Genomic DNA, 20,070 nt, shown 5'->3' with positions numbered 1-20,070 from the left:
GTTTTATAAAAACAAACTGTGAATTTCTTTCAAACCTTTAAGTTAATAGTTAAATATAAAATAATAACAATAAAATTATAAAACTAATTACTTAATTAAATATTATTATAAATTATATATGTACAAAAAAATGCTAGCGTTTTTTTCAAAGAAAAATCGTTGCATGTTTCTTTTTTCTCATTTTTATGATTCTATACTTTTTTTAAATATTTGTATTAACATACATAATAGTTTATAATTAAATGAATTATTTACAGTGAAGTCAACACTTTTGAAATTGTATGCAGTTAGCCGGCAAACGAATTTTATATCACAATTTTTTATTTTATTTTTTTCACATATTTAGAGTCTGCAATAATTAAGTAATATTTAGTGGCTGTTATATGGATGCTACCGTTGCATTTATGTTAAGTTATTTACACATGTTAAAAAGTTTTTAATGATAACGTATTTGTGTTTTTTGTGATTTATTTGTCATTATGGAACCCACACTGTTGCCAGCAGAGCGTTGCTGTCCTGGAACTTGTGGTACATTTGCAATAGGTGCTGCTATTGTTGCTGAATTTGTAGCAGAATTATTGACGTTATTGCTGTTACTGTTGCCATTATTGGGTGTACTGCTCATTACCCAACTATTACCCTGCTGTACAATCGTATATGTTTGTGCATTATTGCTGTTGGCAGGTGTTGAAATGGGCATCTGAAAGGAAAAAAAGAGTTTTTGTTAAATAATATTACAAGGCAATGTTATGGATGGATCAAAATTTTTTCAAGTCGAGACTTTAGATGGGACTATGATCAAGAGTGTAGTAGGGACTATAAGCAAGAGTGAGGTCGGGACTATTGACTTGAGTAAAGTCTTGTGTAAAGACTTATACTATAGTCGGGACTATAAGCTAGACTATAGACTAGACTATAAACTAGACTATAAACTAGACTATAAACTAGACTATATACTAGACTATAGGCTAGACTATAGACCAAACTATAGACTAGACTATAGACTAGACTATAGACTAGACTATAGACTAGACTATAGACTAGACTATAGACTAGACTATAGACTAGACTATAGACTAGACTATAGACTAGACTATAGACTAGACTATAGACTAGACTATAGACTAGACTATAGACTAGACTATAGACTAGACTATAGACTAGACTATAGACTAGACTATAGACTAGACTATAGACTAGACTATAGACTAGACTAGAATAGACTAGAATAGACTAGACTAGGCTAGACTAGGCTAGGCTAGACTAGACTAGACTAGACTAGACTAGACTAGACTAGACTAGACTAGACTAGACTAGACTAGACTAGACTAGACTAGACTAGACTAGACTAGACTAGACTAGACTAGACTCGACTAGACTAGACTGAACTAAAATGTAGACTAGACTGAACTAAAATGTAGACTAGATTACAGAGTAGACTTCGGACTAGACTATAAAAAGTCCATAGTCGGGAGTAAAGAAAAGACTAGACTATACTAGGGAATCAATACAAGTCTATAGTTGGGAGTAAACTAAAGTCGGACTGCAGAAAAGACTAATGTCTAGACTATAGACAAGTCTACAGTAGGGACTATAGAAAATACTGAAGTCGGTACTAAAGAAAAGACCAAGGTTGGGACTACAGATTAGATTATATTCGGGACTATGGAGTAGGCTTTTGTCGAGATTATTAACTAGACTATAGTCTGGACTACAGATTATACTATAGTCGAGAGTACGGACTGAACTGTAATGGGGACTATAAACTTTAGTCTGTAGTATGGACTAGACTGTAGTCTATACTATAGACTAGGCTATAACCGGCACTATAAACTAAGTCATAGACTAGACTATAATCGAAATTGTAGACAATATTATAGTCAGGACTACACATTAAACTATAGTCAGGATTATAGAGTAGACTATAGTCAGGACTAAACTAAAGTTGGGACTATAGACTAATATACGCTATACAAATTTCTGTTAAATTCATTTGCGTTCTTTTATATAAGTAGGTATTTGAAATATATACATGTACACATACATGTATATTCAATACATATCAAACCGTTAGTCAGATTGTTTACACGTTTTTGCTATTTCTCTTCTCTCTCTCTTTAAGGTTATCAGTTCAATTATTTTTACTATTATGTAGCATTGTTAGTTCTACTCTCAATGAAATATTTGTGTACGTTATTTTTATCATTAAAACTTACCGGTGCACTAAAACGTTGAACCGGTATACTGTATGTTGTATTACAACGCAATGTTTGATTATTTAGATTATTTGTTACCGGTCTTAAATATGTATTCGTTGGTAGTTTTAATACTTCGGTATTCGAACGTGACGCAGAGGCTGGTGTGACTGATGATATTGTTGATGACATCATATGATTTGCTGAATTCTTAGCACTATTACCCTTCTCTTTCTTTTGACTAATTGTTGTTGATTTATTAAAATTAGCCGATGAACTCAATGTTATGGTGCTATTCGATTTAGTGGGATGATGACGCTAAAACAGAAATAAATAAATAAAATGTAGATAAATTGAATTTTACTAAAGCTTACCTCTGGTGGTGTTGTATTTGTGGTGGCATTGGTAGTTTCATTTAGACCAACACGAGTTTGTGCACATGTGTGTGAATGCCGTGACCAGTGCAATTGCTGGCAAGGATAATCACAGTATGAGGTGTTCCAACAACAATAGAAATTTGCTTCTCTAAAACAGTTTGCACACCATTGTTTGCGTTTTGTCTCCTCTACCGAACGTATACGTTCCATTTCACATTGTTTGCGTATTTCAATTGCTAGTCGTGTCTTTTCATTCTCCATACTTTTACGCATTTCACATAACATTAGATCAGAAGTACGTTTTAGTTCGGCAATTTCTTGTTCATATGCCTGTTTACTACGTTCCAATTCCATTGTGAGCAGAGTAACTTTTGCCTGAAGACTTGCATCGTCTCCTTGGGCCATTTCACCCATTGTATCTTCCACAACCGATATAAAGAAATCCGTTAGCTGAAAATTGAGGAATTTATATTGCTTATTATTTGAGTTTATTGCAAAATTTTCATAATTTTCAAATTCATTGACTAGACTATAGACTAGACTAAACTATAGACTAAACTATAGACTAGACTATAGACTAAACTATAGACTAGTCTATAGACTAGACTATAGACTAGACTATAGACTAGACTATAGACTAGACTATAGACTAGACTATAGACTAAACTATAGACTAGACTATAGACTAGACTATAGACTAAACTATAGACTAGACTATAGACTAGACTATAGACTAGACTATAGACTAGACTATAGACTAGACTATAGACTAGACTAGACTAGACTATAGACTAGACTAGACTAGACTATAGACTAGACTATAGACTAGAATAGACTAGACTATAGACTAGACTATAGGACTAGACTATAGACTAGACTATAGACTAGACTATAGTAGACTAGACTACTATAGACTAGACTATAGACTAGACAATAGACTAGACAATAGACTAGACAATAGACTAGACAATAGACTAGACTAGACTATAGACTAGACTAGACTAGACTAGACTAGACTAGACTAGACTAGACTAGACTAGACTAGACTAGACTAGACTAGACTAGACTAGACTAGACTAGGACTAGACTAGACTAGACTAGACTAGACTAGACTAGACTAGACTAGACTATAGACTAGACTAGACTATAGACTAGACTATAGACTAGACAAAATCTAGACTAGACTATAGGCTAGAAGACTATTGTCGGAAGTATATTTTAGATATTGGAGGCTATAGTTTTATCGGTAAAATATCCCTTTCGCTTACCTTATGGACATTTTCCACCAAACGTTTGCACACAGGTCCCGCCTGCGATGGAAACATAGGATGACCTTCTGATTGTAGCGGGCCACTTGGTCGAGCTGCTAACTTTGGCGGACCCCTACAAATAACATCAGTAATGGCTGAGGCTAACGTCGGAGTAACCAGGCCACCTAATAGATGTGTATCTGTAGAAGGCTGTTGAGTTGCTGGCGAAGAAGAAAGTGTTGAAGTATTATTTGCATCAGTAATACCATTTGTTTGGGGTGTTCCAATTAAGCTGCTGTTGGATAAACCTGCTAGAGGCGGTGGTGTAGTCATAGTTAAGGGATTCAATGTCGTTGGTAACGGTGTGGATGATAATGATGACGACGATGTCGTTAATGGTGCCAGTAGAGATGTCGATGGTACAGTTATAGGGGAATTTCTAATGGCGCTAGAAGAGACTGATGATACTGTTGTTGTAGAGGTTTTAGCTTGTGCCAATATAGAGGGTGTTGTTAGACTGCCAGTTGTTCCTGAAACGGTTATTGTGGCAGGAGAATTGCGTGCTGTGGAATTGTGTGCCATCGTTGAGGGCACTGACTTGGAGACTGCTGTTAAAGGCGGTACTGGTATGGAACCAATAATGATAGTGCCCGCAGATGTGGAAGCACGATTTGTGGCCACATCTACCGGTATGGCTACCATGGTATTTTTCGACATTGTTCTCTTCTGATCCAAATGTTGGCCGATTGATTGTGAGGGCATTTGTGTGGCGGCATTTTGATTATTGCTGGGTCTTAGTTTTTCCATGGGCGGAGAATGTTGTGGAAAAGATTTCTTAGCTCTAGGCTGTAGGCTAATATCCGATTGTTGGAATGATTTGTTAGATGTTAAGGATTTTGGAAATGCTGAGGCTGGTAGTGGACCATAAGGAACACCCTTTAAAGAGGAACGTTTTGTATTACTGCTGTTAACATTACTAGTACTGTTAGTATTATTAGCGGTAGTTGAGTTGGTACTGTATATATAATGTTGATTTTTAGATAATTTTTGTATTGTAGTATCACCCACAACTCGTATATCCCCTCCTGCTGTGGTGGTAGGAGTTTGTTTATCATTAGTATTGCTGCTGCCACTTTGAGTAACTTTAGTTATTAAAGTCGATTGATTAACTGTAGTATTTGCATTTACATTTGCCTCCTCTTCATCTGTTAAAACCTCTTCTTTAACTTGGGTTATTAAACCAATAGTTTCCTCTTTCTCTAAAGGTTTTTCGTTAGTTTTGATTTCTGTTTTATTATTATTGTTATTCTGTTTCTGTAAATTATTTTCTTTTGGATCTTGTGACTTTTGTAAATTTTCATTGTTATGATTCTTTGCGGTTTCTTTATCCAATGTTTTATCTTGCTGTGGTTTTTCAGCTTCCTCCTCATTTTCGGAAAGAACTTCCTGTTTAACTTCTACAAATGGCACTAATCCCTTTAGAATATTATTAACTTTTTGATTTTCTCTTGCCTTTTCCTCTTCACTTTTTTGTTTATTACCTTCTTTTGGCATTTCTTTAGAATTATTCAGGGAAATTTGTTCTGGACTATTGGAATTTTGTTGCTCTTTAGCTACTTTCTTTATAGTTACTCCCTGCTTATGTTTCACTAAACTTTCCATAACTTTCTGTGTATTACAAGTTGTTTCTTTTTCTTGTTTTCCGATTTCCTTTTCATTCATTTGTAATTCTGTCATAGATTTTGCATTACTTTCGTTGGCACTAACACTGTTTAGTTCCTTTGCTACTGAAGTCTTAATAGTCATTATGGGTATTTTAGGTTCTAATTTTGTATGTTTAGCTTTGGGCTTTTCCATACCTTGAGCTTCTGCTTTACGTTTGGCATTTAATTTGTTAACATCTTCCTCCATGGACGGCTGATCTTCTATTTTTGTCATTTTGGGTAAAGGTAAATCAACCGTTTCCTCCTCATTTGTTTTCTTGGAATCGCCATTTACGGACTTTCGTTTTAATATAACTGTACTTAGCTTCGAAGAATTGCTATCATCAGAACTAACTTTTGTTACAACTTTATATTTGGGAGGCGATGTTATAGACTCTTCTAATTTCTTAATATCACTGCTGTCGCCTGATAACTTTTTCTTCTTATCCTTTTCCTTATCTTTATCCTTGTCATCACTATCATGAGTGTTGGTAGGTAATTCTGGCGTAGGTGAGGCTTTTTGTACAATAGACAAGTTATTATCGGCAGTTTTATAGATTTTAAACTGTAAAGGAGGTTTTATTATCATGCCTTGTTGTTTTTTTATAAAATCCTCTACTCCCGGCATCATTTCGGCCAATTGTTTCATTTCTTCTGCTGGCTCATAGGGTGTCTTAAATGGGGCATATTTAAAACCTCCCACTTTTGTTCTAATTTTTTCCACATGCTCTTCCACTTCCTTAATACAATCGGCCAATTCTCTAGCCGCCCTCTTGCCCGTAGCTGTATTAGGATCTTGTTCAGAATAAAGAAAACAATCCTTTAAGGGCACAAATGCCCTATCGTGCTCGCCAAAGAAACGTACATTTATTAAAGAGTTCTGGCCCAAACCCATAGCTTTGGCCGGCCAATAGGGAAAACCCTTTAGCTTAGCCCACAATAGTAAATGGGGCTGTGAGCACACATCGACAAACCAATCAGTTCTGGTATTAGCATTTAAATAACATTCTGCACAGGTTTCAATTTCATTGGCTTCCTGACGACATATTTTAAATATTGATTTAGCCGCTAATACAATTTTTGTATTATCTGTAATATAAAGGAAAAATAAATAAATTTATCTTGTTGCTAACTGGTTTTACGTTTAAACTTACTGCGACTACTTAGTATGTAGGCATTGTGTAACATCCACTTAGTTTCATTAACAAATTCTTCGGCACAACGAAATTCTTTTGCTTCGATTTTCGCCTGCAATTCTGTTAATGTTACCGGATTTACTATGTATTTTTTATAAATTGTTGACTCCTCATAGGGCATCACAAAGTTATAGTGCTGAAATGAGAATAAATAATAAGTATGAGCTAATTTATAATAGAGAAAAAACAAGATTGTTAAAGCTACTTTAACATTGCTTGAGTACTGCAGCAAGTAGTATTTCTTTCTATGCAACGATTTGTGACTATAAGGCATTAGAACTTTTCAATCCCATCTACTCTCCTAGGACTGGTTGATAGTGTCACATAAGATGTATGTCAGAGATCATCCAGTAACGTCCTCCCTCATGTCCCTTCTTCTTTGGTCTATATTCGAAGTTTGTCTTGGCAACCATCACAGACTTTTTTCAGGAACGCAAACTCAGGTTATATGTTTCAAAATCCTCGTTACCGCTTTTCACATCTTTTACCAAAGAAGTAAGGATTCGCCTAACATCTTCGTCAAATTATCTCAGGGTTCACAACCCGAAAACATTAGTCCTTAGCATGAACCAAAAGGTTCGTAATAGAAATAAGGTTCTTAAAGCTCTTGGGTCATCGATAAGAAGGCGATTGTAGCGACATATAAGGCAATTGGTCTCTCACTTATCAATTATGCTGCTCCAGCTGCTCCTCTCTCCTCAGCAATACCCAGTGTTAGTAAGCTTTAGAAGCGGCAAGAATAATGCACGAATTTGGATCACCTACATGAGATCAGCTTACTGTCAGTAAGACAACATAATGAGTTGTTGACCAGACTGTTGGCATGCCATCTGCTTAGTCACCCCGACCACCCTTAGTCACACCGACCCCCCTCCCAGGCACATCCGGATGAACTTCCCACACTTTTGCTGTCAATTGCAAGCTCCCGAAAAATGTTGTATCTAATGGCGATCACTGAAGCCATTAACGGCTACATGTGCAACAGATTCCTAAATGAACTACCCCCTGCGATATCAGATTTTGAGAGACAATTACCCAGCATTCGAGAACCATCTTAGCGCAAGTAAAAGCTGATTGGTGCACTTTAAACCGTCTCCCTGCTTGTCATCAAAGTCCTCACGACAATATGCTTTTATTTGTCCCGCTAGGTCTACAAGTTTGCGCCGCATAGTCCTATGATTAAGACCGACTGAGGTGGTGCATTTTCTCCAGCTCCCCCCTCTACCCTCAGACACACAAAAAAATCAGCAATTCAACTCAAAAATGATTCGAAACTGATCATTAGAGAGGCTAATAACAGTATAAATTATGATCCGAAAATAAGCGCATAAAAGACTCGAATTTGATTAAAAAAAAATAAAAGGATCGAGACTCTTCTGGGAATTGTTCCTGTTGTAATAATTCGTCTATTGCCGATAGTTTTTTCCTCAAACAGTTCACTAGATTCAAGGCAATTTTCCCAATTCGGAAAGTGTACGTTGTCACTCATTGATCTAGATTAGGTTCATCAGGCTGTAACATCACACAAAGTGTCACAGATACTCTTGGGTCCAAAAGGACGCTTGTGCTTGTTTGTAAGAGAATAAAGAATATATACAGAGGGAGGAGGAAATGTAGAAGACTAATAAAAAACCGAAAGGATAAGAGGGAGAAATACGTTCTCTCTTATGCAAATACGATCCCAAGACAATCAGTTCTTAGCACCGGAACAACTCGGAGTTATACGAACAACGATCAAGAATTGTTAACTCAGCACGAGCGAGTTTACACGTGACAGTGCTACAGTAACAACAACAACAGAAGCAAAATAGTAGGAGATTGAACTAGAAGAAAGAATCGAATTAAGACGGTAATTTTACATCCCTATTAAGTATGATTTTATCGTCATACGCAATACAATAACATTCTTCAATTAAACATTCGACAGATCAGAAAAATAATCTATCTTAAATAAGTTTGCTAATAGGAACTAGTAAACTTATTAAAAATATATGTATATTACGCACAAAACACTTTCTTTTTGTGTAATATTTAACAATTTAAATAGTTTTTTTTTATTTTATGCTCTTCTAGACTAGATATTATAGAGTTAACACTTTATGAATATAGGCTCTCGATATTTTTCTATTAGAGATAATTTCAATTTTGCATAATATCATAATTTATATTTAACAATAATCTTTATATTACGCTATAGTTTTATAGATAAAAAATGCGTAATATAATGAACACAAGAAAAAAATATGTAATTCTTTGTTCAATTAAAATAAAAAATAGCAAATAAACATAACCTCAATTTGCTTTATACGTACATATACTAAAATTACAAATTAATTATTGACATGAATGTAAAAGTACAAACAAACATTCACGTACGAGTGAATATGTTTGAGTTTATGTGAGAGTAAAAGAAAAAAGAGGGCGAATTTTAATGTTTTTGTTTGAGAGCAATTTGTATAATGAGAAAAAGTAAAAAAAGAGAGTTATAAATAAAGAAAATATATATAAAAGAAATCGCTAATTAAGCAAACAAAAGTAGGCATACGTTATTTATACAAATTTATTAATTATTTATGTTAAGGTAGATACTTTTAGTGTTAAGTTTTTCTTTAAGGTTTAATTTTTGCATTAGAAACTACAGAAACTAAAAATTAAGTAAGAAATATATTTTGCAATATTTTTTATATATTAAAGTTTACGATTATTATGTTTTAAGAAAAACATTAAACACATTTGTAAACAAATAAAAAACATATGTATGTAACAGAGGTGCTGTTAAAAAAAAGCATTCTCTTTTAGATAGTTTTAATAACAAATCTCTCAAGGACAAAGTTTTGCAAATGCTATCATTTTTTTCCAACATTAATAGAAAATCATAAAATTTGAAAACCAAATTCAAAATAAATACATATTTATTTTATAAACAACTTACCCCTTTAGTATAACGCATACGTTTTAAAGCAAACGATAGTAATTGACTTAGCAAATCCAAAGATAGTTCATTACGTCGTGACCTTTCAATAGATATTAAAAAAAGGTTTTAAAAACAAAATTAATGTTAATATTAGGAAATGCAATTTACCTTTTTGGATTATTTAACATATTATCAACAGTGGTACATTCGGGACACAACCATATATTATCAAATTTATTAATTTTAACACAGGCTGCATGAAAACTACGTATACATTTGCAGCAACACAGATTCACTTCGGTTTCGTGGCATTTCCAGCAAAAGCTGTCGTAGCCGGGCTATAAAATAAAAAAAATTAAAGAAAAAAATATGACGTTTGTTAAATGATAAATACAAAAGAAGAAGAAACAAGAAGATGAACATTTAAAAAATGTATTTGTTTAAATTTATATCGCATGAATCATCATGGGGAGTAGATAATTTGTTTGCTGTTTCTTAATTGTTAGTTGTGAAATTTAAATGTGAGAATAAAATATAAATTTTCGCAATCTTAGCAAAATTTCTGAAAATAATATTACAATACAACTTTTATGTTATTGCTATTGCGTCAACCGGGCCATTACAGATAACATCGAAATTCCCTATTTACTCTGCTCAATTGAATACCAACAAATCTTTTGGAATATTAAACACTTACAACAGCATCTAGGTTAAAACCTAACAGATCTCACGCACATGCGAGCATTACAGACGACCAAGCCAACCTTCTAGAACAGGCATGGAAAATCGAAATTTTTAAATAGAGAGAGATTAACTTCATGTGAATCTGGCACATTACTTTCATTATTAATGAAAGTAATGATGAAGGTTCTTCTCTAGATTCTTTTGTCATGTCATGATCCGAATCTGAATGTGCATTCTCATTCATTATCTTTTTCCTTTACTACATAATCATTTAAATTGACTTATGATTCCACTGTCTGGTTTATACAATTATTATATTATTGTATTATAGACTATAGACTAGACTATAGACTAGACTATAGACTAGACTATAGAAAAGACTATAGACTAGACTATAGACTAGACTATAGACTAGACTATAGACTAGACTAAAGACTAGACTATAGACTAGACTATAGACTAGACCAAAGACTTGACTATAGACTAGACTATAGACTAGACTAGACTAGACTAGACTAGACTACTATAGACTAGACTATAGACTAGACTATAGACTAGACTATAGACTAGACTATAGACTAGACTATAGACTAGACTATAGACTAGACTATAGACTAGACTATAGACTAGACTATAGACTAGACTATAGACTATAGACTAGACTATAGACTAGACTATAGACTATAGACTAGACTATAGACTAGACTATAGACTAGACTATAGACTAGACTATAGACTAGACTATAGACTAGACTATAGACTAGACTATAGACTAGACTATAGACTAGACTATAGACTAGACTATAGACTAGACTATAGACTAGACTATAGACTAGACTATAGACTAGACTATAGACTAGACTATAGACTAGACTATAGACTAGACTATAGACTAGACTATAGACTAGACTATAGGCTAGACTATAGACTAGACTATAGACTAGACTATAGACTAGACTATAGACTAGACTATAGACTAGACTATAGACTAGACTATAGACTAGACTATAGACTAGACTATAGACTAGACTATAGACTAGACTATAGACTAGACTATAGACTAGACTATAGACTAGACTATAGACTAGACTATAGACTAGACTATAGACTAGACTATAGACTAGACTATAGACTAGACTATAGACTAGACTATAGACTAGACTATAGACTAGACTATAGACTAGACTATAGACTAGACTATAGACTAGACTATAGACTAGACTTAGACTAGACTATAGACTAGACTATAGACTAGACTATAGACTAGACTATAGACTAGACTATAGACTAGACTATAGACTAGACTATAGACTAGACTATAGACTAGACTATAGACTAGACTATAGACTAGACTATAGACTAGACTATAGACTAGACTATAGACTAGACTATAGACTAGACTATAGACTAGACTATAGACTAGACTATAGACTAGACTATAGACTAGACTATAGACTAGACTATAGACTAGACTATAGACTAGACTATAGACTAGACTATAGACTAGACTATAGACTAGACTATAGACTAGACTAGACTAGACTAGACTAGAGACTAGACTATAGACTAGACTATAGACTAGACTATAGACTAGACTATAGACTAGACTATAGACTAGACTAGAATATAGACTAGACTAGACTATAGACTAGACTATAGACTAGACTATAGACTAGACTATAGACTAGACTATAGACTAGACTATAGACTAGACTATAGACTAGACTATAGACTAGACTATAGACTAGACTATAGACTAGACTATAGACTAGACTATAGACTAGACTATAGACTAGACTATAGACTAGACTATAGACTAGACTATAGACTAGACTATAGACTAGACTATAGACTAGACTATAGACTAGACTATAGACTAGACTATAGACTAGACTATAGACTAGACTATAGACTAGACTATAGACTAGACTATAGACTAGACTATAGACTAGACTATAGACTAGACTATAGACTAGACTATAGACTAGACTATAGACTAGACTATAGACTAGACTATGACTAGACTATAGACTAGACTATAGACTAGACTATAGACTAGACTATAGACTAGACTAGACTAGACTAGACTAGACTATAGACTAGACTATAGACTAGACTATAGACTAGACTATAGACTAGACTATAGACTAGACTATAGACTAGACTATAGACTACACTATAGACTAGACTATAGACTACACTATAGACTAGACTATAGACCAGAAGACTTTAAGCCTATTGCATCGAGATCTCAGTTATGCTACTCTGGTTTCAAATTCAAAGCTGCCCTATACGAGGATCGGTCTAACGTATCCTATACACAACTACGTAAATTTTCTTCGTATATATGAAGATCCTTCCTAACATGACTTAGGAGAACAACCATCAATGTAATGTTAAAGTTATTAGGCCTCCTCTGGTGACATGACAGGAAGGACACATTGTTCAAAATGCCATAGCATTCCTTGACTGGGGGAACCTACCTGCAATCAACTAGCTTTGAATCTTTCTCCTCTGGTTATAACTATGCGATGGTAGCCACACTGAATCGGGCAATCGTTTTATATATAGCAAACAAGGTTTCTTTGTGGCCACCTTATGACTACTTTGAAATTTGTGTGTGATTCCATTGGACTGAGCTGAGAAATTAAAAAGTCTGTTAAAGTTGATCGCCACAATGGAAATGGTATTGCGCATAAAAAAAGCAGCAAACAGGCTTTGATATTACAGAATAATATTTTAAAATAAATATGTTTTAAATTCTTGGTTCGTTAATAACCACTCTTGATTACACTCTACATGGTATCTGTTGGTATCTTTGACTCTCACCCTAAAATTGTTTTTATTTCATGTCTACACTGCACTAACTTACTACAACACTACCTCAACTCTCTATTACCCGCTTATATTTTTGTTTTCATATCCTTTCAGATATCACAACGAGACCATAAGGACCCACGTATGGTCAATATTCCTTAAAGGTTTAGTATTTTTTTTTTTAATTCAAATTAAAAAAAAACTTATCAATGAAACTTTTCTAGTTTTTTAAGCTTTCAAAGAGCTTTTTAAGTTTGCGAACAGCTTCTTCAGAAAAAAGTTTTGGAAGAAAAGAAAAGCTTCTTAGGAACTCTGATTTATTTCAACAATTTCAAAAATAACTTCAAAAGCTTTTAAAATAATCTCTAAATCATGAGGACTTATAAAAATATAATTCTACTTTTGTTCAAACTTATAATCAAGTTCGAAGAATTTTGAACGTAGTTTAATAATATACGTTTTTTAATATATGATAGAAAATTCGAACTTATGTTCGAAAAATTTTTAAAACTTTTAAAATAATTACAAAATCGTGAAAATTCATGAAAACATAATTTTGAAATATTTTGAATGTAGATCATAAGCTTTATACTATATGTACGAAAATTTTAAATTAAATTCGATAATTCGAACTTATATTCGAAACAATTGTAAAACTGTTAGAATAATCTTAACATTCTTACGTGTTTATGGAACAGAATCTAAAATTTAATGGAATTTTATTTGAAGCTAAAAAGCTTTTATAATAAAAATTAAACTATTGAGCATTTTATGAATCCTTGAAAATTCCTTACCTTAGGTGCCGGTTGCCAAAGCGATTTCAAACGTGCTTCCACCTCATCATTATCCCCCAGCGTGGCGTCGCCCAATGAACTGATGCCCATCAGTGAAGCCTGGCTTTCATTAACCGACTCATCATCGGCCGGTTCATTGACATTTTCTCCCAAAAGCTGTGACATCTGTTGCTCGTCATTTTCCGAACTCATCTCATATTTATTACGTTTCGAATTACGATCTTTACTACTACTTTTATGAGTTTTTTGTTGTGGTTGCTGCTGCTGCTGCTGTTGTACTGCACCACCAATGCCCGTTGTTGTACCTCCTGCAAAAGTTAGTTCATTAATTGAGTTAGGAGTTTTTCTACCATTTGACATTGATTTACCATCTGAACGTGAACGTGATCTTGAACGACTACCGGGATTTTCGCACGCATGAATGACACGTTGTAGAAATTCCATTTGTTTTTGAGCAAATTCCGAGTTTTCTGAACGCATATTTGTTCGTTTGTGTATACGTTCCTCTGAGGGCCATTTCTTAAGTTTTTTATGTGAACCCGTCTGATTTAGTTCAGTATTGTGCATACTTTTGCTGCGAGATCTTGGCCTTAAATGAGAAGAGGAATCTGCATCACAATCACTTTCCTTAAGGGGCACAAAACGTTTGCTATGCTGACGTTTACCCTGTGAAGGACTAATACTATGGTATCTATCATCTGGATGGACTTTTTCCGGGGTCAACTGATTACTTTTTCTCACTGTTGTTGAATACGAATGTTCCGCCGTGGGTGTTGTATCCTTAGATCTTACTTTACGCGGTTTTTCATTCGCTACTTCAGTAACAAATTCTGTTAATATTTTTGATTCATTTACTGATCTTTGTAGTGCTAAATATTCCCTTGACATGGGAGTACTACTGCGCGGCTGTAGTTTTGCGTTCCCTTCAATTTGAGAACTATTTAAAGATTTTTTTGTTTTAATTTCTGTCTTATCATTGGCTACATCTTTTGATGTATTGCAGATTTTAATTTTCTTAATCATGCCATCATTACCCTGTACTATTAAAGGGTCACTACTTTTATTATCGGCTGTAATATGTTCTACATAGGCTTGTGAACTCTCTTGAGCAAATTCATCACACATATCTTCCTCTTCATCATATTCCAAAGAGAAATCTTCATCCTCAATATGATGATTGCCTACATGTGAATCTGGCACATTACTTTCATTATGATGGGTGCGCGAGGTTGTCGTTGATGAAGGTTCTTCTTTTGATTCTTTTGTCATGTCATGATCCGAATCTGAATGTGCATCTTCTTTAGATTCTTTTTCCATTTCATGATCTGAATCTGATTGACCATCATCATCATCATCCTCATCTTCATTGTCTTTTTCCTCTACTACATAATCATTTAAATGGACTTCTGATTCCATTGTCTGACTTATACTATTACATTCTTCCACATCTTCGGCTTCTCCTAAAGCTTCGTATGTTGGTTGTGGTACTGAATCAAGACTTTCATCTGCCGTTCTATCGATATTGTTTTCCATATTGTCAATGTTTAGTGTAAGAAATAATCTGTAAGTTAAGAGTAGAGAGAGAGTAGTGTGAGATTAGAAATTATAATTGCAATTTCTTAATTATTAATTAAATTACATAAGTTTCGAAGGTGTCGTGTAGTAAGTAGTTGTTGCAGAAAGTATTTTGTTTCTATTATAATGTCAGCCCACATTAATCCACTTTTTTTCATAAGTTTTCTTTTATATTCGCTCGCTCGTAAGTGCAATTTGTTATGCAGAGACCACAACTAAAATAATGCCGACATACGAACGTACGAAGAAGAATGTTATTGAAATTATAGGTATTATAATGTACCGACCGAATCGTGGGTTGTCAGTGTTTACGCTTGTTCTACACTACGAGAATGTACTAACACTACAACTAGAGGAGTGAGTACGAGTGCAAACAACCAGCAACCAACAACATCATCATCATACATCAACATTATTATACTCAAAAGAAATGAAACGAACAAACGAATGAATAAACGAACGAATGAACGAAAAAAAATATAAATAAAACAGCAAAAAAAATAATAAAAACAAAATTTGTAAAAAGTAATATACAAAATAAATACGCAAAATGGGAGCCAAGCAATACCAACCAAACACAATCTTACTCTGAGTGACTGCCTGACTGGTCGTGGCTCGTTGGCTGTTTATACCAATACCAAGAGTAACAAAAACAAAAACTACCACATGGCATACAAAATTTGTAGACTTGATAGATAGAATAATAATATTCGTTTGTAGTATTTGTTGTTCTTGTTGTACAAGTATTTGGAGATTCTTGTTGAATACTCTTTTGTTTTTAGTGAGAGCTTAATATAGAATATTTTTTTAATTAGTTGTTGGTAGTGGAGAGTTAATTTTCTTTTAATTATGATAAAAAAAATTTCGAATTTTTGTTAATTGTAAAGGAATATTTTTTGTATCTAAAATTTATTTAAAACAATATCATAGGTATATATTTTTTTAAAATATACAAAATTCAGCTTACTAAATTTCTTATTTAGATAAACACAGGATATGTGTTAACGTTTAGTATTATATTACAAACTTTTTTCTATAAAATTTTGGATTTATTATTTTTGAATTAAATTATTAATATGTATGTACTTTATTATTTTCAAAAATTTCTATATATCTCCCCCTCCTGATAACCTTTTGAACTTTTTGAATATATTCCGAATCTGTACCAGTTTATTTTGTGATAACTTTTGAAAGCTTTTTTGGGGCTTTTAAGCTTTAAAGGTAGAAAATAAATTTGAACTTAATTTCTTAAACTTTTTAAAAATAGAAATTTTGCTATAAAAACTGGGAGCTTTTAAAAAGTTGATGAATTCTTTAGGACCCTTAGTATAGGGTCTAAAAAAATATTCCTATTTTTATAACCTTCGCCTTCGTACAATTTCCACAATATAATTATCCGATCCTGTCCGTATGTTTATTGAAACCAATTTTCTAAAAAATCCAGATATCCTAGCGAATCAAACCTTCAATAATTCGATCAAACATGCTTTCTAGACTTTTGTTTTTGAACATTAGCAAAATCGGAAAGATAGACAATATTTATATCAAATGAAAGATATTCATTTAGAAAAAGTACGAGAAAATCTAATTTTATAAATTTTAATTCAGTTTCAATCATATTTTTAAAGACTCAAAAAGTAACAATTGAAGAACAAAAAGTACCAAAAAATTCACCGTCATAAGTTTTCAGTCTGTTATCAGATTAGACTATAGTCTAGTCTATAGTCTAGTCTATAGTCTAGTCTATAGTCTAGTCTATAGTCTAGTCTATAGTCTAGTCTATAGTCTAGTCTATAGTCTAGTCTATAGTCTAGTCTATAGTCTAGTCTATAGTCTAGTCTATAGTCTAGTCTATAGTCTAGTCTGTAGTCTAGTCTATAGTCTAGTCTATAGTCTAGTCTATAGTCTAGTCTATAGTCTAGTCTATAGTCTAGTCTATATAGAATATAAAATATTCTACAAAATATGAAGTTTTAAGTAAATAAGATAAATTTAGCCGGTTTAATTTTTAATTTTTTTAATTATTTTTTTATTTTTTTATTTTGTGCTAAATTAATGTCCAAATTTATTATTATTTTTATATACAACAAAGTAGTGGAACAAAATGTAATGCGTCGTGATCTTCGAAGGATATGTGTTACGCATAAAAAAAAGAATTTGTTAAAAAAGTTACGAACTATAGCAAATATTTGATGTTCTATGTAACTGATACCAATTGTTCTAAATTCATAGCCGCCACTGTATATACATTCAGTTTGTCCCATGAGTTATAAAAATAAAATGGCAACATATTGTTTTTATTATGAATAGTCCAGATGGATATTATTATTATTTGTAATATTTATATCTTATTCGTATACATAACTGGTATTGAAGGGTTTCGATGTGAGAGCGCAATATTTTATAACATGTGAGCTTCAATTTCTTTCATTTAGAATGAACTATAATAATTATAAAGACATACTTAAAATCGCTTTTTCGCATTTCTCTAATAACTTTGGACTAATGACAAAGACATTTCAAAAATATAATGCCTCGATCCATATCTCTAGGGCTCTGACCTAGGTTAATAAGGATATGTGTTTTGGGGATTTTACTTATACATATTTTAACAATTTGTGTAATGAATATTAATTATGAAGGGACCTACATATTTGTGTAATATTTGAAAACCTTTATTTTTAATTTTTAGAATGTTCCTTAACAAATGCCATGTGCTATACATTGTACATACTAAGTACATATGTACATACATATGTATATTCGTTCATACGGGAAATTTGTATTTCAATGTAACTTCGGTAACTTTTAGCATCTCAAAATATGATGCTAACTACAGAAGTTACAGAAAAAATTTTCCGACATAAAGCAATGTCAAATGTGCTTTTTGGCGAACATAATTTGTATTGTGATGCAATACTACTAAATTTATAAACAAACCCCTGTTTTCTAAACTTGTTAGAACAAATATCAAAATCTAACCTAAAAACGATAATTACAATACAGAATTTGTTTGTGGACATGTGAAAGTTTTTTTTAATTAAACATAAAGATTTTGATAATACCACAAAAATTAGCTAAATTATATAGAATAATTGTAAAAATCTTTTAACCAATAAACTAAAGGTATATGAGATTTGTTAGGATTTTAAAAGTCTTAAGTGCTTTGTCTAAGGAACCTTTCATAAAAACGAAATTGTGTGCTAAAAGTCAAATTAACAAGTTAAAATTGAAAAGTAAATTATTATTTAACGAATGCGAAAAATATTTAGACGACAGACAGTCAGATAATCCGACTTATAAACGAAGACCCCTCCATATACCTACATTAATACCAAACAAATGTTGTGTGTACAACAAAATTTGTAGTCAAAGATACTAACCCAACAATGCGACAATAGCGACGACCACTTACTCACTGTTCATATTGTACTCTGTTACATGTTGGCATCGTTGGAAGAGTGCAACCAACAGAGCACAGATTTGCCCATTAAGATATAAATAAAAAGGAAAAACAATAAAGTTTAATTTTAGTAAAATTCAGAGATAATGAGTAAAACATACCTTCTAATTATATCATATGGCCTGTAGAATGTTTCCAATAATATTGAAGAACACTTCCTTGGCAAAAATAAAACTCACACGTCTTAAAATTCCTTTACAAGATGTGGACAAGAGTTCTTGTCTTAAACTTGTTAATCAATAAAAACGTTGCTATCTACTTCACTTTAGCAACTTTTTTCACTTTAATTAATTGTAAAAGTTTGTAATTAATTGCGTGTATCTATCTAAATAACTTTTGTGGACCAAAAATGAACCAATAAATACATTTTTCTACGTTATTTGTCGTCTTCAATGGCCATTTGCTTTTAAGACTTTTGTGTGTTGAATATTTCCTGTTTTATGTCTTTTCTGCTGCTTCTTCTTCTTGTTCACACTCTTCTTGTTTTATTTGTATTTTCTTTTTCATTCCAATGTTTTCTTCGTTTTGAACGAATTTATTGAATATTTGCAAATATTTAATTTATTTTTGTTAATTTGCAATTTGGTTTTGTTTTTATGCTTCTTTTTGTAAAAAATTGTTTGTTTTATTGTTCAAATTTACATTTTATTTAATATTATTAAAGAGCAATAATAGAGTTCAAATACGATGCTGTTTATAGTGCAGAGACCTGCGCCGACCAAAACTTAACACGGCGTTTTACATTAAACATTTCGGCTGCGGCTTAAAATCCATTTTCTACATTTTAATGAAATAGCGGTTTTTATTGCAATTTTGATTCATTTTAACAAATATTAACGGATTTATGTAAAAAAATACTTGTTATTAAGGCGGAGCATGTACTTTGCTTTGTAATGTGCACATTTAATTACTACATGGCATTTAATTAAAAAGAAAACCAAACAAAATTTTAGTTGACAGACAAATATTCAGCATATTGAATCTTTCTAAATAAATTAAACATTTTCAATGATTTCTTTAAAATCTTAAAATTTGAATCCCAGATGTTTAATATAATCAGGATTGGCATCGCTAAACCACTTCAAAGTGTGTGGTGAATTTT

General features: G+C 32.6%; 1 protein-coding gene across 3 annotated transcripts; it reads right to left on the bottom strand.

Annotated features, from left to right (window-relative positions):
- Positions 1 to 283: 283 nt before the first annotated feature.
- On the bottom strand, positions 284 to 19,677 carry LOC119604056 (protein kinase C-binding protein 1). 3 transcript variants are annotated; one of them, XM_037956427.1, is made up of 11 exons: positions 19,070 to 19,677; positions 18,889 to 18,939; positions 14,299 to 15,491; positions 13,931 to 14,238; positions 9,804 to 9,973; positions 9,654 to 9,735; positions 6,680 to 6,857; positions 3,841 to 6,614; positions 2,570 to 3,022; positions 2,217 to 2,513; positions 284 to 700 (listed from the first exon to the last, which is right to left on the bottom strand). In XM_037956427.1, exons 3-11 carry the CDS (start codon positions 15,461 to 15,463, stop codon positions 437 to 439), a joined length of 5,691 nt encoding a protein of 1,896 aa, XP_037812355.1. In that variant the 5' UTR covers positions 15,464 to 15,491; positions 18,889 to 18,939; positions 19,070 to 19,677; the 3' UTR covers positions 284 to 436. The 3 variants fall into 3 exon arrangements, with proteins under 3 accessions (XP_037812355.1, XP_037812354.1, XP_037812357.1); XM_037956426.1 differs by lacking the exon at positions 18,889 to 18,939; XM_037956429.1 differs by lacking the exons at positions 18,889 to 18,939; positions 19,070 to 19,677 and adding an exon at positions 15,570 to 15,866.
- Positions 19,678 to 20,070: the final 393 nt, after the last annotated feature.

Source organism: Lucilia sericata, unplaced genomic scaffold (assembly GCF_015586225.1).
Source record: "Lucilia sericata isolate MDLA Ls3-8-SP2 unplaced genomic scaffold, ASM1558622v1 Contig000357F_arrow, whole genome shotgun sequence".
Taxonomy (NCBI): Eukaryota; Metazoa; Arthropoda; class Insecta; order Diptera; family Calliphoridae; genus Lucilia; species Lucilia sericata.
The sequence above is the reverse complement of the archived record's forward strand: the minus strand, read 5'-3'. Positions and strand labels throughout refer to the sequence as shown.

Excerpts from the sequence above, each read along its gene's own strand:
- LOC119604056 (XM_037956427.1), bottom strand. The coding sequence starts at position 15,463 with ATGGAAAACAATATCGATAGAACGGCAGATGAAAGTCTTGATTCAGTA. Across the intron at positions 9,974-13,930 it reads TTTGGCAACCGGCACCTAAG|CCCGGCTACGACAGCTTTTG; the intron begins GTAAGGAATTTT and ends TTTATTTTATAG. Across the intron at positions 701-2,216 it reads TTCAACGTTTTAGTGCACCG|ATGCCCATTTCAACACCTGC; the intron begins GTAAGTTTTAAT and ends TTTTCCTTTCAG.